The sequence below is a fragment of the Globicephala melas genome, chromosome 10 (genome assembly GCF_963455315.2).
Source record: "Globicephala melas chromosome 10, mGloMel1.2, whole genome shotgun sequence".
NCBI classification, from domain to species: Eukaryota; Metazoa; Chordata; class Mammalia; order Artiodactyla; family Delphinidae; genus Globicephala; species Globicephala melas.
In genome coordinates this window covers 49,054,218-49,081,580 of record NC_083323.1, presented here as the reverse complement: position 1 = coordinate 49,081,580, position 27,363 = coordinate 49,054,218, and the positions used below count along the sequence as shown (strand labels likewise).

At 35.0% G+C, this 27,363-nt stretch overlaps 1 protein-coding gene across 1 annotated transcript in view; it reads left to right on the top strand.

The window, feature by feature from the left end:
- Positions 1 to 27,363, top strand: part of CAND1 (cullin associated and neddylation dissociated 1) — a 62,056-nt gene that overhangs the window by 19,150 nt on the left and 15,543 nt on the right. The window contains exons 2-10 of the mRNA XM_030866355.2: positions 3,730 to 3,873; positions 14,160 to 14,314; positions 16,127 to 16,250; positions 17,775 to 18,031; positions 18,112 to 18,217; positions 19,442 to 19,587; positions 22,800 to 23,092; positions 24,650 to 24,791; positions 25,145 to 26,638. Coding sequence (XP_030722215.1) covers positions 3,730 to 3,873; positions 14,160 to 14,314; positions 16,127 to 16,250; positions 17,775 to 18,031; positions 18,112 to 18,217; positions 19,442 to 19,587; positions 22,800 to 23,092; positions 24,650 to 24,791; positions 25,145 to 26,638 — 2,861 coding nt within the window. The remainder of the gene's footprint in view (positions 1 to 3,729; positions 3,874 to 14,159; positions 14,315 to 16,126; positions 16,251 to 17,774; positions 18,032 to 18,111; positions 18,218 to 19,441; positions 19,588 to 22,799; positions 23,093 to 24,649; positions 24,792 to 25,144; positions 26,639 to 27,363) is intronic.

Here is a 27,363-nt window from a genome sequence, read left to right as displayed (position 1 = left end):
GACAGAATGTATACTGACTATAACACCCAAGTCCTGTGGTTTCCCTTCTACTTCTTTGTCCTTTTCCTAACTTATCCTTTACCATCCCCATATCTAATCCATTTCAAAGACCTACAAACTTTAACCTTGTAAATCTCAAATAGGGTTTGTTCTCATTATATTATTCACAGTAGTTACTTATCTAACATGTACTTTTTCTGGAAGACACATCATGGCCTTCTTGTATTTAGGAACACTAGATAGCACTTCAGCACCATGCTTGGGCGTCATTTTAAACAGCAAAATTACCAACAGAAAGCACAAACATGCAAAAAAAAAAAAAACGAAAAAAAACACGTGGCTCCAGATAGACTGAGAAGAGGATGCTTGTTTACAGTATGAGAGCTGAAATAGGCAGAGTGTCACCTGGTGCAGTGTCAGCTGGGAGTGTGTGCAGAATGTGTGCTTTGGGTGCTTCAAATATTTCCTGGTTCTTCGCATGTCTGCAAATGTCTTGAAAGCGCTGGAGAATTGATTTGGGGGTTACAACAAATTTTACTCTGCTAATAATGAGAACTGACTGTGTGTACATTTTTTCCGTCTCCATTTATTGTCATAACCCTAATTCTGGCTACCATCATTTCTCACGTAGACTGCTGCATAGCTCTCGTAACTGTTCTCTATCCAGTCTGCTAAATGAAGTTTGGTTCTCTCAAACTGTTTTCCACAGTGTAGATGGAGTAATACTTCTGAAATGTAAATCTGATCATTCCATTTACTCCCCATCTCTACCTCAGATGAGTAGCTTTCCATCACTTTTATTTTATCATTATTATTTTTTAATTTTAAAAAATTGTCTGGCCACGCTGTGCAGCGTGTGAGATCTTAGATCCCAGACCAGGGATCGAACCTGCTCCCTCTGCATTGGAAGCATGGAGTGTTAACCACTGGACTGCCAGGGAAGTTCCTCCCATCACTTTTATTTATTTATTTATTTTAAAACATCTTTATTGGAGTATAATTGCTTTACAGTGATGTGTTAGTTTCTGCTTTATAACAAAGTGAATCAGCTATACATATATCCCCATATCCCCTTCCTCTTGCGTCTCCCTCCCGCCCTTCCTATCCCACCCCTCTAGGGGGTCACAAAGCACCAAGCTGATCTCCCTGTGCTATGTGGCTGCTTCCCACTAGCTGTTTTGCATTTGGTAGTGTATATATGTCAATGCTACTCTCTCACTTCGTCCCAGCTTACCCTTCCCCCTCCCTGTGTCCTCAAGTCCATTCTCTGCGGCTGCGTCTTTATTCTTGTCCTGTCCCTAGGTTCTTCAGAACCATCCTCCCATCACTTTTAGAATAAAGACTAGAATCCTAGTAAGATCTTCAAATCTCTTTAATCTTTTGGCCCCTGCCTACTTGGCCATAACCTCCCCACCCCCCACACACAGTTTCCTTCTCATGCTTAGGATCTCAGTCTTCCCTGATACACAACTTTCATTCCAGTCTAGGTCATGTTACTTTGTTATCCCATTATCTTTTCTTTATGCCATATTCCTTTCCTTCATAGCATTTATCTCAGTTCATAACTACATATGTAAGTACTCATGTATGTAGTTTTAAAAAATCAGTATGCCTCTATTCAGCTGTTATGTAAGTTCCAAGATAGCAGGAAACAACTGTGTTTGCTTTTGCCAGCCCTTGTATCCATAGTACCTAGCACAGTAACTGACAAATAAAAGGTTCTCAGTACATAGTGAATGAGTATATACAACCTTTCCCATCTTGACCTCAGCCTACATTTCCATCTTCCTGTTAGGTTTCTATTTCCCTGTGCCTCAGACACACTGAATTGCTTCACTCTGAGGTATTATGCCCCTCACCACCACCACCACCATGCACACAAATACATTTAAAATCCCGAACCAGCTTTCCTCATGCAAGCCCTGGTAATCCTTTGAGATCCAAACTAACTATCGGTTCTTTGGTGTGATCCTTGCCAAACACCCTTGAGTGTTTTAGAAAATTTGTGTGAGATTATTCCATTTACCTGTCTGCTGTGTTAGATGAATAAGTTAAGAGGGGACTGAGTATAAATTTATCATCTCAGCCCTTAGCCCCATACCTAAAGCAGTAAATGCCTAAGAGACGTTTTACAAATTGACTTTTGAATCTTCCATAGACAGCTTTCAAACTGGTCAAACAATTTCCTTATAAAATTTATAGTGCAAACCTTTTAACACATGAACAGAAGGAACTTTCTGGTTTCAGGGTCACAATTAAAAAGTAGTTCTTCTTATAACCTCATACTATCTCAATCCAGGTTTTCTGAGTTTAAAAAATATTATCTATTGCTAATTTTGCCGGTGCTCATTTCAACTTTCAAAAAATGTTTAACCGTTAACTATTGATTTTTGAAAATCAGTAGACTTGTTTATTAGAGTATAAGCTCTCTGAGGCTAGGAGTCAAGACTTACGTCTTATCTGTTCTTTGCTCATAGTCCAGCCTTTGTAGCATCATAACAGGCAGTGAATAAATAAATGGTAAATAAAGGAAGGAATCTGTGTACCAGTATAGTTTCTTCAGAACTATAAAGTAACTTTTTTTTGTATTGGGATTACATGCTTTTTTACTTAAATTGATGATCACTATGTTTTCTCTTCAACCAGATGATTAACATTTCAGGGGTTCTTAGAGGTCCTAACTGGTATGGTTGTTTAATGGATTTTATCTAAGTAAAATACTTAAGGTGCTTTTCATGCTTTGTGTGTAGAAGTGCCTGCATTAGTGTTCTATTCAGTTGTTCTTTTAACTTTCTAGAGTATTGTGTGGTTTTAATTTCATTTTGTCATCATATAAAATGGGGAGGGGCTTCCAATTAGAAGAACGATGTTAATTTTTAAAAGGCCCATGCTTAATTTACCTTGTCTTATCCCAATTTGAACATATGCTTTTCTTTATAAGCAGTTTAATAAGACTTGATAAGAATTGTGCTTGCGCATAGTTTAAAACTTTGTCCTTTGGTAGTGGTTCTTAAGGAAAGGGGGCTGTATGTCTGTTGGAATAACTTTTGGAATCACCTCTTCATCGTTTTGAAAATACATTTGATCCTGGTTGTGGGATTTGGGGTGGAGGTGAGAATTTGCGTTTTGGAATTTTCCCAGTGATTTGTAATATGTAACTCCCAATCCAACAACACAACAGTATTACACAGGAAGGTATTCTTAATGTTAGTTAAAGACTTCCTAGATAAAATTCAAATCACATGCAACGAAAAAGTAAAGAGGAGCTTTTCTTCCCCTAAAAGCAGTGATGCAATTACAGCTGACCCCTGAACAATGGGTTTGATCTGCACGGGTTCACTTATATGGGAAATTTTTTCAATAAATATGTACTACATGTACTACACGATCTGTGGTCAGTTGAATCTGCAGATGCAGAAGTGCAGATGTGGACGGTGACTGTAAAGTTATACATGGATTTTTAGCGAGGTGGGGGGAGGGTGACCCCCTTGACCGCCACGTTGTTCAGTGGTCAACTTTATTAGAATGAAAGAGTATTCATTGAAGGTCCGGTCAGTAAATTTGAAATCAACACTAACCCGGGGAAAATAATTTTAGCCAATGATACCTTGTTTAGAAGACTAGATCAGGACTTAGATATGAATGATAGCATTGGATTTGAAAACTGTGATTTTTTTTTATTAGTGCTTAAAAAATTTTAATTACCAACAAATTTTAATTTTTTGACAGGTTTATGGCTACAAATGATTTGATGACAGAACTGCAGAAAGATTCCATCAAGTTGGATGATGATAGTGAAAGGAAGGTAGTGAAAATGATTTTGAAGTTACTGGAAGATAAAAATGGAGAGGTACAGAATTTAGCTGTCAAATGGTAAGTTGTTTTTTACTTGCTTCCTACCGCCTTCACTTTCCTTTAAAAAATTCAGTGTAATAACTGGTAGATTATCTTAGTCTTGTACTATGTCTTTCTGGAGTTTTTCTTTAGAATTTGTAGGTGATTTGGTTTAGTATTTGTACTTGGTACATGAGACACATTTCCTTATATGTAGTTTCTGTATTGGCTGGACATGTTATTTTAATTTTTATGAAATACATGTAGGAAACTCCAGAAAGAGTAATTCTCTTACTTGTTTGGCCAGGTTTTTTAGCTAGGTTAAAAGGCCTATCCATCTCTGTATTCCGGGGAGGAGGGGTGGTTTTAAGAACCAATGACAAGGAAGTAAAAAATAAGACTTGATAAAGGATAACAACAGTTAAAACCATAGTTTAATTGACACTGATGATACAGTAGTTACAAAGAATCTCCTAAAAATTGAGAATTCCAGTTACCTTTGTGTGTATGGTGCATTGACAGCATCTTGTTAGGTGTGATATTGACCACTGGACTCTTATTCTTAGTTAAAGGTACAGAATTTGAGTTCTTGGTAAATTGTATTAGTGCATCTATTTAATTTATGCATACCAAACATTAGAAACCCTTAAAAATTTATAAGTAAGTTATTAGTAAGTATAACTTCTGGTTTCATATAAAAATTAAATTATAGAATTTTATGTCATTTTGTATGGCATATAATATCTGGTATCAATTTAAATAAAGTATTGTCTCATTACCTTTGTTGGATTTTCTTATAAAGGTTTTACATTTATTTTAGGCTAAGCTTTTACATATCCTCTGTAAAAAGAGGCAAAAGTATGAGAAATCATTGGTCAGCATAGAATTTCTAGACATGTAGTACAACTTGCTTTAACTTGGAACATTAGCAAGTTTAAAATCAGATGGGTCTTCAAAAAATGGTAAATTGCAGAATAATGCGAATGAGTCTAGTTTTACTTAAATAATTATTTTTCATCTTTTGTTTCTTTTGCCATGTGCTTATTAATAAACAAAATTGTTTGGTTCAAATTATGTGCTGAGCAATAAGCAGCCTTTAAAAATGATAATAAAATGTAGGCTTTGTCCCAGATTGAGAGGTGAGAGGTACACAGGTCTTTATTCACTTGAGTATGAAACTTGTTAGAAACCTGATCGTTTGAGCTTTTGATGATCTTTTATACTTAAAATTTAACAGGTTGGGGGGAAAATGATGTATATTCAGGAAAATAAGAAAGGAATTAAGATATTAACAAAAGTAATATATTAGGTGATAAAACCCAAGAACTGATTCTTGGAGGAGGGAAAATCCTAATAGATAGAAATTGGAAAATTTATCAAAGAACTCATCACCCAAAAGAAACTCATGCCCAGAAATCTTTCACACAACTCTTTGAAACCTCGAAGAGCAGATAATTCCAGTATAGATAGTTTTTGAACTATTTCAGAACATAAAGTATGAAAACTTTCCAGTCTTATTTTTAAACCAAATACTGATGATAAATTCTGACTAAATACAACACTAAAAAAGAAAACTACACACCAGTTTCATTTAAATGTTCAAAATAAAATCCAACAATACATTAAGTATAATATACTTTGACCAAGTGAGGTTCATTCATCCCAAGAGTATAAGGACAGTTTAATATTATGTGCTTTATTAATATTTTTATTCCATCATGTTAATAGATCAGAGGAAGAAAAGAATAATGTAAACAGTAAGAATTCAATGAAGGAACTGGATGTAAAATTAATGAACAGAAATAAGTAGCCTTCACATAAGCAAATAACCAGTTAGAAGATATGGAAACAAATGTCCATTTATTATAGTAACAGAAAGACAAAATGCCTAGCAATAAATGTGACAAGAAATGTTACAGTGGTGACCTTGGGTGGGGGTGTTGCATGGTTTAAGGTAAGGTTACAATTTTCTTTTTAAAAACTTTCTTTTATAGAAGAAAAACTTTACTCTTGACCAATAACAAAAACATACTCTCAGAAAAATGTACTTGGAACCAATGGAAAGACATCTCAGGTCCTTGGATAGGATAACTCAACAGGGTTGTCAGTTCTCTCCGGGTTATTTTAATGCTAACTTAATTCTAAAAATCAGTAAGTTTTTCCCACAAGCTAGACAAGTTGATTCTAAAGTATATTTTCGTGGAAGGGAGAAGAGGGACAGGGTATTTGCTCAAGATAGACAAAAAAGTCCCTGAAAATTTCTGGAGTTGGAGGTGTGTTGGCTAGCCCTACTAGATACGAAAACATACTATTACGTTTATCTAAAATGAAAGCAGTGAGGTAGTGAGGCATTAATAGACCAGTAGTGTAAAACAGAATGGAAAATATTCGTTACATGATGCAGTTGGTGGCATCATGAGAAAAGCTGGACCTTTTTTCAAAACACTGGATAACCATTTGAAAAAGATAAAATTGTGTCCTTACCTCACAACTTCCCTACTTAAGGTCAACATTGTTCACCTTTAATTGGTTTTATGTTGGATGTATTAGGCTATTGTGAATAAAGAGACAGTGAACATTCTTGTGTGAGTCCTTTTCAGGACATGTGTCTTTATTTCTTAGGAAGAATGAAATTGCTTTTGTCCATTTAGATTTTTAAGAAACTGTGGAATTGTTTGCCAAAGTATTTTTACCATTTTACGTGAAAGTACCAGTTGTTCCACATTATCATCAGCAGTTGGTTGTGTCACTCTTCTTTTTTTTTTTGGGCCGCGGCATGCAGGATCTTAGTTCCCCTACCAGGCGTGGAAGCCTGTAGTCTTAACCACTGGACCACCAAGAAAATCCCGGTTGTGTCACTCCTTAATTTTAGCTATTACAGTTGGTGTATAGGTGTAGTTTTAATTTACATTACCCTGATGACTAATGATGTCTAATGTCATTTTGTCTATTGGCCATTTATTTATTTTTTTGTGGACTTTTCCCTGTTTTTAAAATTGAGGCTGTCTTTTTACTATTGAATTATAGGAGTTCATATATTCTGGATATAGGTCCTTTGGCACATATATGTCTTATAGTATTTTCTCCCAATTTGATGATCTTAAGTTTTTAATTTATTTTAAAATTTAGTTTAGTTTGATTTAATTTATAAATTAATTTCAACTTTCATGGTTATTGCTTTCTGTGCTGAAGAAATATTTTATGTTGCAAAGATTTTTCTCTTGTGTTTTCATCTAAAAGCTTTGTAGTTTCAGCTTTTATTTTTAGTCCTGTGATCTAGAATTAATTTTTGTGAAGTAGGAATTGAGCTGTTTTTTTTTCTATATGGAAATACAGTTGTTGAAGTACCAATTTATTGAAAACATCTTCGTTTCGGTACTGAATTGCTTTGACATCTCTGTCAAAGTCAGTTGACTATAAAAGTGTAAGTCTATTTCTAGACTATTCTGTTCCACCGATCTATTTGTCTGTTCTAATGCCAGTACCATACAGTTTTATTAGCATAGCTCAGGCTTTTTCAGGCTTAGCACTGTTGAGTTTTGGGGCCAGATAATTCTTTGTTATGGCGAGGTATCTTGTGTATTGCGTGTGTTGTTGGATGTTTAGCAGTATCTGAGCCTTTACCCACTATTTTTGCCAGTAGCATTCCTTCATCCTCCAGTAGGAACAACCAAAAATGTCTCCAGACTTTGCCAAATGTCTGTGGAAGGGCAGAAGTCACCCCTGGTTGAGAAACACTGGTGTAGATCTATAGAAGTCTGAAGTAAGGTAGTGTAAGTTCTCTAGCTTCATTCTTTTCTCAAGAGTATTTTGATTTTTTAAGTTCTCTGTATTTCCATGTAAATTTTAGAATGTTAATTTCTGTTTTAAAAGTAAGCTTGCTCAAATTTTGATTGAGATTGTGTTGAAGCTATAGAAATATTTGGAGAGAATCAACAATTAACAATACTGAATCTCGTAACTGCAAACCGTACTATCTCTTAATTATTACAGTAATTTTTGTTGATTCCTGGGGATAGTCTGTCTAAACAATCGTCATCAGTGAATATCCCCCTCTTTCGATCCTGATTTTGGTAATTTGTGATTTCTCTTTTTTCCCCCCCTCAATTCATTTAATCAGGGATTTACCAACTTTACTAATCTTATCAAAGAACTGACTTTAGGGTTTGTTATTTTCCCTATTGTCTGTTGCCTTATTTAACTGATTGCTTCTCTTTTATTATTCCTTTCTTTCCACTCATTTTTTTCCTTTCTAATTCTTAAACATTTAAAGGTATATATTCTCTAAGTAAATTGTGGTATTTTTATTATTCAGTTTGAAATATTTTTAATCTCCATTGTGATTAGAAGCAATTTTCAAATATTTGGAGACTATCTAGATCTTTATTTTTATTTTTAATGGTTTCTAATTTAATTGCATATGGTCAGAGAACCATACTCTTTAAGGTTTCAGGGAGGTTTATTTGTTTTGGTTTCTTTTGTCTCCTCATTGAGATTGGTTTTATGGTTCAGCATATGATAGGTCTTGGTGGATGAGGATGTTCCCTGTCCACTTGAAAGCGTATTCTACAGTAGTTGGGTATGGTATATTATAAATGTTAGGTCAGGGTAGCTGATAGTGTTGTTCAGATTTATATCCTTTGTGATTGTTTTTTCTTTTCTTGATATTAAATACTGAGAAAGGAGTGTTAAAATTTCCACCTATAATTGTCAATTTATCTGTTTTTCTCTTTAATGCCAATTTTTGCTTCATGTATTTTAAAGTATGATTAGGGCATACGCATTTATAATTATGTCTTCCTAATGTTTGATGTTTTTATGAGTATAAAATGTTTCTTTGTAAATACATTTGAAATATATTTTTTCTTGGAATATATTTTTTCTTATGTTCATATAGCTGCTCCAGTTTTTTTTAAGATTAGTGTATCTTTCTCTATTTCAGTTTTTAATCTGTTTTTATTTGTATTTGTTTATTTTTTGGCTGCATTGGGTCTTTGTTGCTGCTCGCGTGGGCTTTCTCTAGTTGAGGCGAGTGGGGGCTACTCTTCATTGTTGTGCACCGGCTTCTTATTGTGGTGGCTTCCCTTGTTGTGGAGCACCGGCTCTAGGTGTGCGGGCTTCAGTAGTTGTGGCACGCGGGCTCCGTAGCTGTGGCTCACGGGCTGTAGAGCGCAGGCTCGGTGGTTGTGGCGCACGGGTTTAGTTGCTCCGTGGCATGTGGGATCTTCCCGGACCAGGGATCGAACCCGTGTCCCCTGCATTGGCAGGAGGATTCTTAACCTTTGTGCCACCAGGGAAGTCCTGTGTTTTAAAATTATGCGTCTTGTAGACAGCAGATGGTTAGGTCTTGCTTTTTTTTCTTCTATTCAGTTTCATAATTTCTTCCCTTTGATATGAGTGTTTTAGTCCATTGTTGTTTATTGTTAAGTATTGATATAGTTAGATTTAGGTGTGCCATTTTACTTTTTTTTTTTTCCATTTGTTTTTTTTTTGTTGTGTGTTTTTTTGGGGGGAGTTTGTTTTTAATTGTTTTTTTTTCATGCCTTCTTTTGGGTTAATCAAATATTTTATAGCAGCAGTTCTCAAAGTTTGATTTGGGGGTCCCTGGGACATCTGTGACCACGAAAGTTCAAAACTGTAATATGAATGATACTAAGGTGTTATTCACCCTTTGATGCTCATTTTCCCATAAGTATACGGTATAATTTGCTCATTTTCCCATAAGTATACGGTATAATTTCCACAGGCTACATGACACATTATATCACAAAAAATTGAATGCAAAAGCAGATGTGAGAATCCAGTTATTTTAAGCCCAAACATTAATTTGCAAAAATGTGAAACAGCTGTTTTTCTCATTTTTTGTTTTTTGGAAAATATAGTTATTCCTTTAAAATGTTAAATTTATGTTAACATGTGCCTTTATTATTGTTACTTTTAATTTTTAATGTGGTAAGCATTGACAGATACATACAGCCCACATAAAGAAAAATTCTTTGGGGTCTTCATTGATTTTCAAACTGTTAAAAGGGTTCCTGAAACCAAAAGTTGGGAAGTGTCTTGTTTTATAATATTTAATTTTGATTTCGTCTGTTGACTTTTCAGATACATCATCTTTGTGTTATTTTAAAAATTGTCACTCTAGGCTATGGATTATAAATTGCATCTTAAATTTACCACAGTCTTAAAAGTTAATATTGTACCACTTGATATAAATTATATAAACCTTGAAATAACATTTTTCCATTTACCTTCCTCCTGGCTATCGGCTACTATTATTTTTTAAATTTGTGTGTGTGTGTCCATAATACAGTATTATTGATACTTGTGAGAAAAAATATATAGTCTCTTAAATGTAGCCTTTTAGGTATACACACATTTACCATTTCTGGTGATCTTTATTCCTTTCTGTAAATCTGAGTTATCATTTGGTTTAATTTACCTTTAGCCTAAAGAACTTCCCTTGGCAATTTCTGTAGTATAGGTCTGGTTGCCATGTAGTCTCAGCTTTTATCTGAAGTTGTTTTTAATATAAATTTTTATTATTCTACATTTTTAAAGGGTGATTTCACGGAATATTCAATTCTAGGTAGACACTTTTTCCCATCTGTTTTTAGTTCCATCATTATGCATTCAAATTGTTTTCTAAAATAGAGTTTTAGAGATTTTGTAATTGTTATCTGCAGGAGGTTTAGTCCAACAAAGCTATTTTGCCATTTTAGAAGCTACAAGTCTTTAAATTCATTTTTGGAATTCCTTTTATTTCAAATCCCAATTTGTATTGTTTCACATTAGGTCTCTGCATATATGCCATGTCTCTTATTACCATTTCCATCCATTTGGATTGCGCTGTTCTTGGATTTCTCCAACATTTCTGTTTATTTTTCTTCTTTCTTTTTTTAAATTTATTTTTTATTTATTTACATCTTTATTTACATCTTTATTAGAGTATAATTGCTTTACAATTGTGTGTTAGTTTCTGCTTTATAACAAAGTGAATCAGTTATACATATACATATGTTCCCATATCTCTTCCCTCTTGCGTCGCCCTCCCTCCCACCCTCCCTATCACACCCCTCTAGGCGGTCACAAAGCACCGAGCTGATCTCCCTGTGGTATGCGGCTGCTTCCCACTAGCTATCTACCTTACATTTGGTAGTGTATATATGTCCATGCCTCTCTCTCACTTTGTCACAGCTTACCCTTCCCCCTCCCCATATCCTCAAGTCCATTCTGTAGTAGGTCTGTGTCTTTATTCCTGTGTTAACCCTAGGTTCTTCATGACATTCTTTTCCCTTAAATTCCATATATATGTGTTAGCATACGGTATTTGTCTTTCTCTTACGGACTTACTTCACTCTGTATGACAGACTCTAGGTCTATCCACCTCATTACAAATAGCTCGATTTTGTTTCTTTTTATGGCTGAGTAATATTCCATTGTATATATGTGCCACATCTTCTTTACCCATTCATCCGATGATGGACACTTAGGTTGTTTCCATATCTGGGCTATTGTAAATAGAGCTGCAATGACCATTTTGGTACATGACTCTTTTTGAATTATGGTTTTCTCAGGGTATATGCCCAGTAGTGGGATTGCTGGGTCATATGGTAGTTCTATTTGTAGCTTTTTAAGGAACCTCCATACTGTTCTCCATAGTGGCTGTACCAATTCACATTCCCACCAGCAAGAGGGTTCCCTTTTCTCCACACCCTCTCCAGCATTTATTGTTTCTAGATTTTTTGATGATGGCCATTCTGACTGGTGTGAGATGATATCTCATTGTAGTTTTGATTTGCATTTCTCTAACGATTAATGATGTTGAGCATTCTTTCATGTGTTTGTTGGCAATCTGTATGTCTTCTTTGGAGAAATGTCTATTTAGGTCTTCTGCCCATTTTTGGATTGGGTTGTTTGTTTTTTCGTTACTGAGCTGCATGAGCTGCTTATAAATTTTGGAAACTAATCCTTCGTCAGTTGCTTCATTTGCAAATATTTTCTCCCATTCTGAGGGTTGTCTTTTGGTCTTGTTTATGGTTTCCTTTGCTGTGCGAAAGCTTTGAAGATTCATTAGGTCCCATTTGTTTAGTTTTGTTTTTATTACCATTTCTCTAGGAGGTGGGTCAAAAAGGGTCTTGCTGTGATTTATGTCATAGAGTGTTCTGCCTGTGTTTTCCTCTAAGAGTTTGATAGTTTCTGGCCTTACATTTAGGTCTTTACTCCATTTTGAGCTTATTTTTGTGTATGGTGTTAGGGAGTGATCAAATCTCATACTTTTACGTGTACCTGTCCAGTTTTCCCAGCACCACTTATTGAAGAGGCTGTCCTTTCTCCACTGTACATTCCTGCCTCCTTTATCAAAGATAAGGTGACCATATGTGCGTGGGTTTATCTCTGGGCTTTCTATCCTGTTCCATTGATCTGTCTTTCTGTTTTTGTGCTAGTAGCATACTGTCTTGATTACTGTAGCTTTGTAGTATAGTCTGAAGTCAGGGAGCCTGATTCCTCCAGCTCCGTTTTTCGTTCTCAAGATTGCTTTGGCTATTCGGGGTCTTTTGTGTTTCCCTACAAATTGTGAAATTTTTTGTTCTAGTTCTGTGAAAAATGCCACTGGTAGTTTGATAGGGATTGCATTGAATCTGTAGATTGCTTTGGGTAGTTGAGTCATTTTCACAATGTTGATTCTTCCAATCCAAGAACATAGTATATCTCTCCATCTATTTGTATCATCTTTAATTTCTTTCATCAGTGTCTTTTCTGCATACAGGTCTTTTGTCTCCTTAGGTAGGTTTATTCCTAGATATTTTATTCTTTTTGTTGCAGTGGTAAATGGGAGTGTTTTCTTGATTTCACTTTCAGATTTTTCATCCTTAGTGTATAGGAATGCCAGAGATTTCTGTGCATTAATTTTGTATCCTGCTACTTTCCCAAATTCATTGATTAGCTCTAGTAGTTTTCTGGTAGCATCTTTAGGATTCTCTATGTATAGTATCATGTCATCTGCAAACAGTGACACCTTTACTTCTTCTTTTCCGATTTGGATTCCTTTTATTTCCTTTTCTTCTCTGATTGCTGTGGCTAAAACTTCCAAAACTTTGTTGAATAAGAGTGGTGAGAGTGGGCAACCTTGTCTTGTTCCTGATCTTAGTGGAAATGGTTTCAGTTTTTCACCATTGAGGACGATGTTGGCTGTGGGTTTGTCATATATGGCCTTTATTATGTTGAGGAAAGTTCCCTCTAATTCCCCAGATCATACTGCCTACTACTTTTCTAGTCAGGCAGTCAGTCAGCTGTTATTTATTGAGAATCTGTATGTGAAAATGCATTGGCTCCCAACTTTACCACATCACATTTAAATTCATTGGCCTAACTTTAAAGATTCTCCTTAATATCCCAGGTGTTTGCCTTTCCTATTTTGTGTTTCATCTGCCTTTTGCATCAAGCAATTCTTTTGACTTCTCATTTCTTTCAGCATGTATTCTATTCATCCTAGTCTCTCATTTGAAGTGCTCTTTTTTCTAACTATACTCCATAAATACAAGTACCTAAAAATCTGTCTCCAAGGTGCAGTCTCCTGTCTGTAAATAAATACTAACATTGAAATTAAAAGTTGTTTTCTTTTTTTTAATTGTGCAGAGTAGTGAATGCCTGCATCATTTCTAAAGTAGTTATGTGAGTTCCTTTACCTCACCAACCAGATGGTAAAGTTTTGAAGATAGGGGCCATACTTTTGTTATTCAATACAGTCTTGAATACAATGGCTCCTCAATGAATAGTCATGCAATAAACATTATCTCCGATGTGCTAAATTCTGTGGCAAGGACACGGTGGAAGAGCTTTTCCCAGTTACTTGATACTTTAAAAATTTAAACAAGAAAATAAAAAGAATATAAATTTTTTGGTTCATGAGTTGGAGTTGATGATAGATGGTAGGAAGGAAGGGTCACAGTTGGGAAAATGTGATACACTGGATGGAATTTCTATTGCAGGTAAATCATAGGATCCTTGTTAGGAGCAGACTCCTAATTAGCCTTCTTATTATTAAAGGATGTTGTGTGTATTTGAAGGGTTTGTCGGGAGAAGGTGAAAGCATCTTCGAGTTTCATGATACTGTGATGAAAATAAGTGGGAAAAAATTGGAAACTGCAAAGAGCTTATTAAGAATTTTTTGACACTCTTATTCATATACTATCTATGTTACAGGCATAGCATTTATTTCGTGTTGACAGTTGCTAGGCAGAAAAGTTAATGTTTTCACTCATCTGTTTTTCTGTTTTTGTTTATCTAGATTTAAAAAATGTTTTTTCTTCCTTATGTTACAGTCTTGGCCCTTTAGTGAGTAAAGTGAAAGAATACCAAGTAGAGACAATTGTAGATACCCTCTGCACTAACATGCTTTCTGATAAGGAGCAACTTCGAGATATTTCGAGTATTGGCCTTAAAACAGTAATTGGAGAACTCCCTCCAGCTTCCAGTGGTAAGCAAGAATGCTTTTTTCTCCTATTTCCCTTTTATAAATGGAGGTATTTCTCCTCCACCGTTTTTTTTTTTTTTTCCCTCCTGACCAGGGAGGGAGAGAGGTATCTATCCCTAAAAGATCTTTGTAAAAAAAAGTCCGGAGTCTTATTTTTGCTTAAAAATATTATTTTGATTGAATTTAAGTATCTCTTTGGAATACCAGTTCTGAAGGATTTTTATGTTGGAATAAGATTTTATATTGTATTAAATGTGACTTGCAGAATAGAGTTAAGCCAGCCTATGCAATGAGAGAAAAGATAACCAAAATCATGAGTTATTTCTGATTAGCTTTCTATTTTCAATGTTAATTTTGCTTTGCTTTAGAATTTATGATGTAAAACTTAGCACCATTAAGACAGCTGTGAAAGAGTTCAGTTTACTAGTATCTTTAATTAAGGCTGAGCCTTTTATAGCTACTTATAATTTTTTTAAAATTTAAAACTACAATTAACGAATTTGTCAAGTAATTAGCTTTTGACCTCTGACAGATGTTCATGTAATGTAAGTTTTAGAATTTGTCTTGACTGCTAAGCTACAGGCTAAAATTTCAGGCTAAAGTTACTGTCTCATCTGCAAATGGGGTGAAATTACTCTCTTTCATGGAAAGAGGTATATTGGTAATAATGTAGTCTTAGTATGTAGTTTTCACTCATTTACTTAATAAATATTATTCTCTATGCTAGGTATCATGCTAGATAGTGCGTGTATATTATTTCACTGTCTAAAAATGTCAGTCATATGGGAGGTCTTAAATGTAGATTGTTGATAAGGGAACTGAAATTCAGAGATTAAGTTAATTCATCCAAAGTTTTGATTACCTGGTTGGACGAAGATTCATACCCATTATCTTTTAATCCAAAGATGATGGTTTTTTTTCACTGTATCATGCCAATGTTACTTTATTTCACCAACTCTGAAGTATGTTATTTATAGTTGTATTAGCTACATTGATATTTTCCTTATTTTTTTCCCTCTCATTGAAACATGTTTGTTTTTAGCTGATTTCTGGCTCTAACAAGAATTCTATTAACCATTCAGATTTTTACTTTCACAGTTTTTTGTTTCCTTTTTTTTTCTCCCTGGTCAGTAACAACACAGATCTACTTTAAAATAGTCATAATCTTTATTGATGAGTCTCCTGGAACAACATTTCTACTTTGTTTGGATTGGAAAGGATCTTATTAGGTTACTAGTAAAGAGGACTTAAATAGAGAAAAATGTCATCACTGCTTTCCAATCTAGAGGTGTAAGCACTACAGTTACTGTTAGCTCCATAGCTGGCATTCATGCCAGTGCACAGAAATAGTTGTCCAGTAGACTCTACTGAATCGATACTGTTTTCCCTGTTTTGTGTACTCCTGCAGCGGGGTCTAATTCTTACTTATGTCTAATAAATTATTTGATTGAAAAACCTGTTTTGAAACATATTTTTCTTCTTTAAGATTTTTTTTGATGTGGACCATTTTTAAAGTTTTTATTGAATTTTTTACAATATTGCTTCTGTTTTATGTTTTGGTTTTTTGGCCTCGAGGCATGTGGGATCTTAGCTCTCCAACCAGGAATCGAACCCGCGCCACCTGCGTTGGAAGGCGAAGTCTTAACCACTGGACCGCCAGGGAAGTCCCTTGAAACATATTTTTCTGACATGGATCTCCTGAGTCAGTTTTAAAATCAAGTTTAGAGTTTGCTGAGTATTTGCTAACTAGCATGAATATAAGGTGGAATTCAACATACTTGCCTTGAAATCATAATCGGTTTCTTATTCATGCAGGCTCTGCATTAGCTGCTAATGTATGTAAAAAGATTACTGGGCGTCTTACCAGTGCAATAGCAAAGCAGGAAGATGTCTCTGTTCAGCTAGAAGCCTTGGATATTATGGCTGATATGTTGAGCAGGTAAACATGACTTGTTTGTATTACTTATAATACAAATATTTGTGCATTTATTAAGAACCCTTTCGGATAAATATAATAAAACTTGGTCTAAAATTATTCATGTTTAAATTGTGTCTGTTTTATAAATGTGTGTGGTTAGGAGTGAGGGAAGAAAAAAGCTAATTATATTATGTAATACTGCATAGCAAGCATATTTCTTGTAGTTTTGAAAAATAATAAAATTTGTGACTTAAACATTTCAGCAGAGTTTTTATATTTTGTTTTACTCTTTGATGTTCTTGAATACAATGATCTACTTGGATAAGGAAATGTGCTGGTAGGAGTGGCAAGTTTTCCAGTTAAAATAATGCTGGTATTCTTCAGCAGCCATGTTTTTTTAGAGCATGTGTTGTGAGGGTGAAAGGAACTTGGCTTTATATATTTGTTGCTTTTCTACTTTTCCTCTGGAAGTCAAACTTGGGAATATAGAAAGAGATCTAAGTAACTCCAACAGGGAAGTAACCTTAAAAGACCTGTCAGTTTCAGTTTGTCCCTGATTCTTACAATCATTATACGTCATCATTATTTGTCTGTTATTTGTGGCTAATTCACTTGAACTTGAAAATAATCAAGTGCCTTCATGTGGTACAAATATATAGTAAAAGTGAAGAGCTATCATCCTAGCCCACAAAGAGCTTATACTTTGCGATAGGAGGTAAGAACACAAATGGCTATAATGTAAGGCAGAATTGGACTAAATATTAACGGAGAGTATAGTGTATTTGGGGGTTTAAAATGGAAGGATCCAAGAAAGTTTGTTATGGAAACAGTGGCATTTGAATTTAGTTTTGAAAAGTGGGTAGGGCACAGGTGTCTATGCTTAAACATAGAATATATCAGAATATGTAAGTAGTCTTGAGTTGGGAAACATTGTATTCTAATTTTCCAGAATATAGAATGAATAGAAAAGTGGTAGGAGATCATTTTGATACATTGGAGTCTTGTTGAGGAGGGTGAGGAATTTATGCTTAATTTGATAAGTAGTGAAAATTCAGTTAGACCTTTTTTTTTTTTTTTTTTTGCGATACATGGGCCTCTCACCGTTGTGGCCTCTCCCATTGCGGAGCACAGGCTCCGGACGCGCAGGCTCAGCGGCCATGGCTCACGGGCCCAGCCGCTTCGCGGCATGTGGGATGTTCCTGGACTGGGGCACGAACCCGTGTCCCCTGCCTTGGCAGGCAGACCCTCAACCACTGCGTCACCAGGGAAGCCCCTCAGTTAGACCTTTTGTCCTGCGTGTGACTTGATCACTAGCACTGTCCTGGCAGGACACAGACGTTTGACTGCTATTGAGTCATTGAACTGCACATGTGAAATGATTTGAAAGAGAGGGTTGGACCAACGAGATCGTTGAAACTTAGTGTGTAGATTTGTAGAGGAAAGACAATAGGGAGAAGGGGTAATCAAGAGATGGTCAGAGGGCAGACATTTCAGTAGTACTTGGACATTTTGTATTTATTTGTTTTCTTTTTATTTTATTTTAAGGCAAGGAGGACTTCTTGTTAATTTCCATCCTTCAATTCTGACCTGTCTGCTCCCCCAGTTGACCAGCCCTAGACTTGCAGTGAGGAAAAGAACCATTATTGCTCTTGGCCATCTGGTTATGAGCTGTGGAAATATAGTTTTTGTTGATCTTATTGAACATCTTTTGTCAGAGTTGTCCAAAAATGATTCCATGTCAACAACAAGAACCTACATACAATGTATTGCTGCTATTAGTAGGCAAGCTGGTCATAGAATAGGTAAGAAATATTTATGTATTGAAAAGTTTTCTTTAAAAAATATTAACGAATGTTTATAAGAACTAATATGCTTTTCTTAGGTGAATACCTTGAGAAGATAATTCCTTTGGTGGTAAAATTTTGTAATGTAGATGACGATGAATTAAGAGAGTACTGCATTCAAGCCTTTGAATCATTTGTGAGAAGGCAAGTTTTTAAGATCTATATTTTTCAAATAAAAATTTTTCTTAAGAATAGAGTAATAATTAAGATGTAGATTAGGTGGGTGAAGAGAAATGGGTTTTAATGACAGCTGGGATTGAGTTTTGGATTTCAAATGTGTTTTAATTAAGTTTTTATTAAATAATAACTGATAACCAATACAGTATTTGAAGTGAATATCATCTTTATTTTAAAATACAATCCTTACATTTATTTTGAAATGTTTCCTTCTTATTGTTAGGACTTTCCTTAAAGAACTTGGGAAAGGTATTTATAATTGTCTTTCAGTTTACTTTAATGATGTAGTCTTTATCCTGAGAGAGTACCAGGATAAATTAATTATCTGGTCAGAAATGTATACTAGTGAATTTCATCTCTCTTCAACAGTTTTTGAGATGTGTTACAGCCATTTTGCTAGGGCAGTGATTCTCAGTTTTGGAACCTTGGTTCTAATAATAAAAACTGTATTTATGTACAAGAAGGCTATACTGGCTAAGTAGTGAGATTTGGGGTGTTTTTTTTTGCTTTTGGCTAGAATTGACAGTGTAGTAGCACAGTGTCTTGAGACTTCACTGTTGTTATTTGCAGTAATTATAAGTAGTTATTTGCCACTCATGGTTTTTGATAAGGAGCTTTTATAGTCATATCAAATTGTTAAAATCAGAAATTGTGGGATGCATTTCTGTCCTTTTAATTGAGAAATACAAATTATTTCTTTATTGTTGGGCATTTATTATATGTTCTGTCTTTTCTCAACATAAAGTTAGAAGACCAAGCCTAGATGAATGTACACTGGCATTTTCACCAATAATCCTAGTTACTGAAGATACATTTATCTGGGCTTGGTGTTCTAGCCGTGTGTTGAGAAGATAGAGCGTATACAGATTTCTCTGTATGACCCCACACTAACTACGTCATACCATTTATTATAAGAATCATCTGACTTCAGAGATGTTAAAGTGTGTGTGGGGGTGTGGAGTTCATCTTAAAATTGATTTAATAAGAGTAATTTGAAAAGTAAATCTTTTTTAAAACATGAAGTCAGTGGGAGGGAAAGATGAAGGATCATTGGTGTTGAGGGCTGGAAACCACTTTCCTATACTATGGTAAAGGGAAGGGAAAAATATCTGGTAATAAAGCAAAATTGGCAGATACTGAATCAAGGAAAAAAGTATAATTATTCAAGGCAGCTTTTGTTTTTTTCTTCAGATGTCCTAAGGAAGTATATCCTCATGTTTCTACCATTATAAATATATGTCTTAAGTATCTTACTTATGATCCAAATTATAATTATGATGATGAAGATGAAGATGAAAATGCCATGGATGCAGATGGTGGTGATGATGATGACCAAGGTATTTCAAATTAAATAGAAGGAATTTGTTACATTTTCATGAAAGACCCAGTGTTATAGATGGAGGTGATTCTTACCCAGATTGTACTGTGTTTGTTTGTTTGCTTATGATAGTGAAAGCGGAAATAACCACAATATTCAACAAGAGCAAATTGATAAAAAAAATTATGGGGCATCCATGTATTGAACTGCTATGCAACATGTTCAAAATCATGTTCTTGTTAAAGCAGTTAATAAGTTGAATGAAAAGTGGGTAGCAAAAATTACTGTCCCAGTTTTATTTTTTTAAATATGGTGAAAAAAATGTTACTAGTGTTTTTCTCTTGGCAAGCAATTATAAGTGACTTTTGTTCTTTATTTTTCAAATTTTCTACAAAGTGTTTTTGTAAGGAGGGAAATGAATGTTATTTTAAAAATTGTACCTATAGATAACATTCATAGCAGTTTGGTTGGTTTCATACATAGTTACTTTAATGAGAAATCCTAAATATTGTTTGAGGCTCCATTTAACTTTCATGAATAATTTAAGCATTTCTGAGGCTCGTATGATTGATGTCATTGTGCTGTGATTTGTGGTATTTACTCTGGAAAGGAGTAGCACTTCAAGGACACAGGGTTGCTCATGTTTAGTTGTTTCTGCTAGTATTAAAAGAATCATAATAGAAATGTTTAAGTTATTGGGTATATGCATCGGTGGATTTCCTGTTAGTTATACTTTTAAGTTTGATTCTTTGAATGAATTTAGGTAATGACTTTGCTCTAAAGTCTGTAATTTCATCCATCTTTTTTTTTAAAAAAAGGGTGGAAAAAACCTCTCTTAATCCCATTTTAGAGTCAAGCAGATACTGCCCAGTTTCTCTACCCTACAACAGAACTCTTCAAAAGAATGAATGCTCTCCAACTCCTTTTTTCCTCTTTTCTCTTAAATCCAGTCTTCTGGTGATTGCCAGTGACCTCAGATGTTTGAGTCTGCCTATTCCTCAGTTCTCAGCAGCATTTCTGTATTTAACTTCCAGGATACCACACCCTCCTATCTTTGTGATTACTCCTTTTCAGTCTCTGTGCTGGTTCCTCTTCATCACCCTGACCACTATACTTTGGAGTATTTCCGGGCTTAGTCCTTGACTTCTCTGTTATGTTCTTATGATCTTGTTGATTTCATCTAGTCTCTTAGCTTTAATATCAATATGCTGAAAAGCCAAATTTTACCTTTGTACCAGACCTTTCCTGTGAATTCCAGGTTCATATATGCAACTGCTTAACTGATTTACTGCTTAGATGTCTAAAATATCTTCTCTCCACCCTTCCCCCACTGCCTGCCCGACCCTGTTTCTTCTTTAGACTTCTCCATCTCAGAATGGCACCTCCATTCTTCTTAGTTTTTCAGGCCAAAAACTTTGGGGTTATACCTGATCGCTTCTTTTACACACCCTCCTCGTCCAGTCTCCCATCTCAGGGCTTTCCCCTTACTTCATACTCATATCTATCTCCCTTTGCAGCATTTTTATTTTCTTCATTACACCTAATCATTTTCTGATACACTGAAATTATTTTCTACCGTACCAGGATGTAAGCTTCATGAAGGAAGAGATTTTATTTTAGTCTTTCTTTATCAATTGCTTTATCCCAGTGCCTAGGACAGTGCTTGACACACATTAGACACTCAGTAAATGTGTTATATTAACGAAGGGAAACCTTAGCTTATAATAGGAATATCCTTTGAAAAAAAGGAGTAGCATTTTATGTTCCAGATTTTTTGATTGTTGGCTTTTTTAGTGTGGTAAGTACTGATGCTGAATAACAAACCAGGTCCTTCGGCTGCTTTATCAGGTACATGGATTATACCTAATAAATATCTTTTTATCATAGTGTTATTGTAACTTATAAAACCAACATAATTTTCGTGATTAAGCTGTTTAATTTTTTATAACCTTTAAGTATATTTCTGTAAAGTAATTCCTATAGTTGGGTTGCCATTGGAAATTTTTCATTTATTTATGTGCTTTAAAGTAATCTATTTGGTAGTACCCTATAATTTTTCTTCAAATAGGTATTGGTGAATAAATCAAATGCCTTAGTTTAGCAGTATTTGGTTGGGTTTTACTATAAACTGCTAAGACGAAATTAAGTAAGCCTTCTGGAGATTGGAAAATTTTCCAAGGCATAGTTGGCTACATTTAGCTGTCACTAAGCTAATTGGAATATAAGCCAAAGAAGTGATGGTATCTTTTTTTCTCCCACTGAGGAATCATTTCAGGACTATAGTTCTTATATCTAAGAATAACGAAATTATTGTTAGTAATTTTAGACTGTCCTGAGAACTGCTAATATGTAGGCCATCCTCCTGACTTCACGTTACCCAACTGATTCGGCTTGATGTTGTTAGAAGGAAATAATTTTCAGAGATTTCACACACACAAAAGTTAGCAAGAATAGTAAGTGAGAGAGAATTGTTAATGCTTATGCTTGGAATGTTGCTTTAATGTTTAACACGAGTTTGGAGAAGCTGGTGCTCTGTTATGTGGGCAGAATTTTCTTGTTATAATTGAGAAAGTATAGTTTATTTAAGCTGTATTAAGATAATATCTTGAAAGGTTGAGAATATGCATATTCGTTCCTAATAGCCCATCAACAAATTTAATGAAAAGCCTTGTAGTCACAAAGAAAGCTGCTGTCAGGATTCTTTTTCTCCCCTGAAAAATTAGTTTCGCAGCATGACCTGGGATTGGTGATCATTCTTTTTATCACATCATCTATATCACAAATCTATTTTATAGTTTATCTTATAAACTCCCCAGTTGTTTGTTTGATTTTCCTGTAGTGTCAAGTGAATCTTTTGAATTGAACTTCCATTCACATTATTTTAAAAGGCTGGGACATTTATGATTTTACAAATATTTATAATCTGAAGAAGTTTAATGTATTAATAAATGATTTTAAAGAGTTAATAAGCAGCTCATTACCCATAAATGAGAAAATGTTTAACAAATTAAAAACACAATCAGATAATTTTTCTTTAGAGGTTTGTTTATGTGTAAATTTTTATAAGTAAATTCTGCCTCCGATTTAAGTACTAGTTCTTTTTAAACCTATCTATTGCTGTATATCTTAGTGGAAAGTTAGAAAACTATCTTAGTTATGAATATCAGTTCACTTTCTATATTAAACTTTTCTTATGATTAATAGCCTGTTAACATTAAAACTTCTCTTTAGGGAGTGATGATGAATACAGTGACGATGATGACATGAGTTGGAAAGTGAGACGTGCAGCTGCTAAGTGCTTGGATGCTGTAGTTAGCACAAGGCATGAAATGCTTCCAGAATTCTACAAGACCGTCTCTCCTGCACTGATATCCAGATTTAAAGAACGTGAAGAGAATGTAAAGGCAGATGTTTTTCATGCATACCTTTCTCTTTTGAAGCAAACTCGTCCTGTGCAAAGTTGGCTGTGTGACCCTGATGCAATGGAACAGGGAGAAACACCTTTAACAATGCTTCAGAGTCAGGTCAGTTTAAAAGTGTGTTTTAAAAGTCATGCTAATAAATGTGATCTTTTAAAGTGGTGTTTTTATATGGAAATATGAGTTCCAGAATAGCTTTAGAGAAACAGTTCTGGGATGTGTTTGTATAGTAGTTTATGGATGCTCATATTACATTACTTGTAAATAATTTATTCTGATTGAAGTTTTCTTGATTTTTCCTGGCTAAACAATATTAGCTTTAAGATTCAGTGAAGTAGTCTTTATCTTTGATCAATGGAGAAATCTTAGGGCGGTGGAATTAGACAACTTGTGTTCATAGCTTCCTTCCCTCCTAATTTAGCTGTGTGATCTTGGACAAGTTATTTAGACATTTTATTAAGCCTCACTTTTCTCATTTGTAGTAAGGGTTTACTTAGAACTGTCTACCCAAGGTAGAGATGATATGATCTATGTAAACATACAGTGAAGCCTGCTACATAGTATTTATATATACCAGCTATTGTTATTGATAAAATACATATTTTTTTCACTTGAGGACATCTTTTCTAAGATCCTAAATGTTAGCTCTGTATAGCCCCCATTTGTTGAATATTTAGTACATGCTAGGTATTTTCCTATCTTATATGCAGTCTCTACAGCAGCCCTATGGGGTACATATTTGTCCATTTTTGTAGATTACAAAACAGATGTTGAGAGGGACTGAACAACTAAACCAGAGGAGGGGATGTACATGCCATATCTATCTTGTTTTCAAGTAGTAAAAATTTTAAAAGTTTGTGGTGAACTTAAAGGTGAACACTGAAGATTAATTGTAGAAGGAAAAGATAAAGTGTATGGAGGACATAAGCAATTGACTAAGTATATGGAAAGCAGATAAAAATCACAGGAAATTTTGATGATGCTGTGGTGAATTAATTAGATAGATATTTTCTTTTGCCTCTAGTTCTCTCACATCATTGTTCGATATGGTATGTGTCTGTTTCCTGGCATCCATAAGATTTATTGGTAAATTCCCTGTTTAGGATTTACTGACTGACATGAGGAAGTTTAGAAGCAGATGTCTTTGAATCTTATTCCTGCCGCTTGTAACTACATTTGAAGTGAGGTTGATTTCATTGTAACAGCCAACGAAAAGCAAACACAAGGACCCATTTAATGGTTTCTTTTCTATAATTTGTCTTTTTTCTTTAATTGCTTGTATGTGCTATTTCAGTTTCAAAAACCATTTATAAATTATGCTCCTAAAGTTTTGGTTGAAAATTATTTTATTGTTTAGATCTCTATTTAGTCTTGTGCATTTCGTAAGTAAAATTAATCAAGGAAGACTTTTGTTGCTCTGTAGAAAGCTAATGATAGCTTTTCTCTGCTCTCTTATTTATCAGTATCAAGCAAATATAGTTTCAAGAGAACATATATAGTAGATGCAACAAAGTTTGTATTGTACAAATTGTTGACAGTTAGTGGAATTAGGAATTTGACCAAAAAAATTCTTCCATTTGTCCCCAGCCCCTGTAATTTGTGTTAAGTGTATTGAGGAAGTACCAGTAGCTGAACCAGCTAATGAGCACTTGATAATTACAGGTTCCCAACATTGTTAAAGCTCTGCACAAACAGATGAAAGAAAAAAGTGTGAAGACCCGACAGTGTTGTTTTAACATGTTAACTGAACTGGTAAATGTATTACCTGGGGCCCTAACACAACACATTCCTGTACTTGTACCAGGTATGAAAGAAATAGTAAATCACTTTTGGGACTTATTATAGACTTTATTAAGACTTAGATAAGCTTAAATAATTGTTTCCTTGAAAAGGATAATTTGTGACAACTTTGCACATGTAATTAACTTTTTTACAGAACCATTGAATACCTAAAATTAAAAGTTTAAAATCGTACCCTAAAATTTTTTACTTTAATATTTATCATAGCTTGTGGAATTTCGACTGCTTTAGAGATAATATATAGTGGGAACTTTAGCAATCTTTTAGGGATTCGTTTTAAATTTTAAAACTAGCTTTAAATTCATAAAGGTGCCATGGATAAAAATACTGGATTTTTCTTTTTTGGTTGGGTTTTAGGAATCATTTTCTCACTGAATGATAAATCAAGCTCATCAAATTTGAAGATTGATGCTTTGTCCTGTCTATATGTAATCCTCTGTAACCACTCTCCTCAAGTCTTCCATCCTCATGTTCAAGCTTTGGTCCCTCCAGTGGTGGCTTGTGTTGGAGATCCATTTTACAAGATTACATCTGAAGCGCTTCTTGTTACTCAACAGCTTGTCAAAGTAATTCGTCCTTTAGATCAGCCTTCCTCGTTTGATGCGACTCCTTACATCAAAGATCTATTTACCTGTACCATTAAGAGGTTAAAAGCAGCTGACATTGATCAGGAAGTCAAGGAAAGGGCTATTTCCTGTATGGGACAAATTATTTGCAACCTTGGAGACAATTTGGGCTCTGACTTGCCTAATACCCTTCAGATTTTCTTGGAGAGACTGAAGAATGAGATTACGCGGTTAACTACAGTGAAGGCGTTGACACTGATTGCTGGGTCGCCTTTGAAGATAGATTTGAGGCCCGTCCTGGGAGAAGGGGTTCCTATCCTTGCTTCATTTCTCAGGAAAAACCAGAGAGCTTTGAAACTGGGTACCCTTTCTGCTCTAGATATTCTAATTAAAAACTATAGTGATAGCCTGACAGCTGCCATGATTGATGCAGTTCTAGATGAGCTCCCACCTCTTATCAGCGAAAGTGATATGCATGTTTCACAGATGGCTATCAGTTTTCTTACCACACTGGCAAAAGTGTATCCCTCCTCCCTTTCAAAGATAAGTGGATCCATTCTCAATGAACTTATTGGACTTGTTAGATCACCTTTATTGCAAGGGGGAGCTCTTAGCGCCATGCTAGACTTTTTCCAAGCTCTGGTTGTCACTGGAACAAATAACCTAGGATACATGGATTTGTTGCGCATGCTGACTGGTCCAGTTTATTCTCAGAGCACAGCTCTTACTCATAAGCAGTCTTATTATTCCATTGCCAAATGTGTAGCTGCTCTTACTCGAGCATGCCCTAAAGAAGGACCAGCTGTAGTGGGTCAGTTTATTCAAGATGTCAAGAACTCAAGGTCTACAGATTCTATTCGCCTCTTAGCTCTACTTTCTCTTGGAGAAGTTGGGCATCATATTGACTTAAGTGGGCAGCTGGAACTAAAATCTGTCATATTAGAAGCCTTCTCATCTCCTAGCGAAGAAGTCAAATCAGCTGCATCCTATGCATTAGGCAGCATTAGTGTGGGCAACCTTCCTGAATATCTACCATTTGTCTTACAAGAAATAACCAGTCAACCCAAAAGGCAGTATCTACTGCTTCATTCCTTGAAGGAAATTATTAGCTCTGCATCAGTGGTGGGCCTTAAACCATATGTTGAAAACATCTGGGCCTTATTGCTAAAGCACTGTGAGTGTGCAGAAGAAGGAACCAGAAATGTTGTTGCTGAATGTCTAGGCAAACTCACTCTAATTGATCCAGAAACTCTCCTTCCACGGCTTAAGGGGTATTTAATATCAGGTGGGTACCTAGATTTTCTTATCTAAAAAATTTTTGTTTATTAGCAGTTGTTGCCTGGAAAGATGGCTAATGCCGAAGTTAAAACATTTCTGTATCTTGTTATATGTAGAACCTATTGCCTTATGTTATTGATATGGCGCCATATTCAGATGACACCTTGTTGTTTAAAAGGATAAAGAGAGTGTAGTTAGATAATGATTAAATAAATCTGTTGTAGTTTCTAGTGTTTAATGTATTTTAATGTTACTCTTGTCTTAATGTGGGACAGATGTCTCTTGAATTAATATAGCCAGAGGAGCTTGCTAGAATTAATTACAGTACTGAAATTGGTGAACTAACCTGGTTCAAATGAAAGATTCTAGAAGAGTTTTCAGATTACCAGTGTCAACCCCTGTTGTCCCAGGAGAAGATAATAAAGGCCATTCATTCTTAGAAATTGCTTTCATTTTTAATAAAAATCTTGACAGTCATATAGTGGTTTAACCAGTTCCCTTTTGTGAGGGATAGAGCCTCCACTGCTGGTCACGCAGGCTGCCTCCTTCCTGGTAGAGATTGTTCCTTTTGAAATCTAGTGGAATTACGTTTCATAAGATGAGTAAACTTTGCTTCATTAGTATCCTGGAAGTAATAAGAAATACCCCTCTTGACCAAAGAAAGGTTTTTTTTGTTTTTTATTATTTTTGGCTGTGTTGGGTCTTCGTTGTGGTGTGCGGGCTTCTCACTGT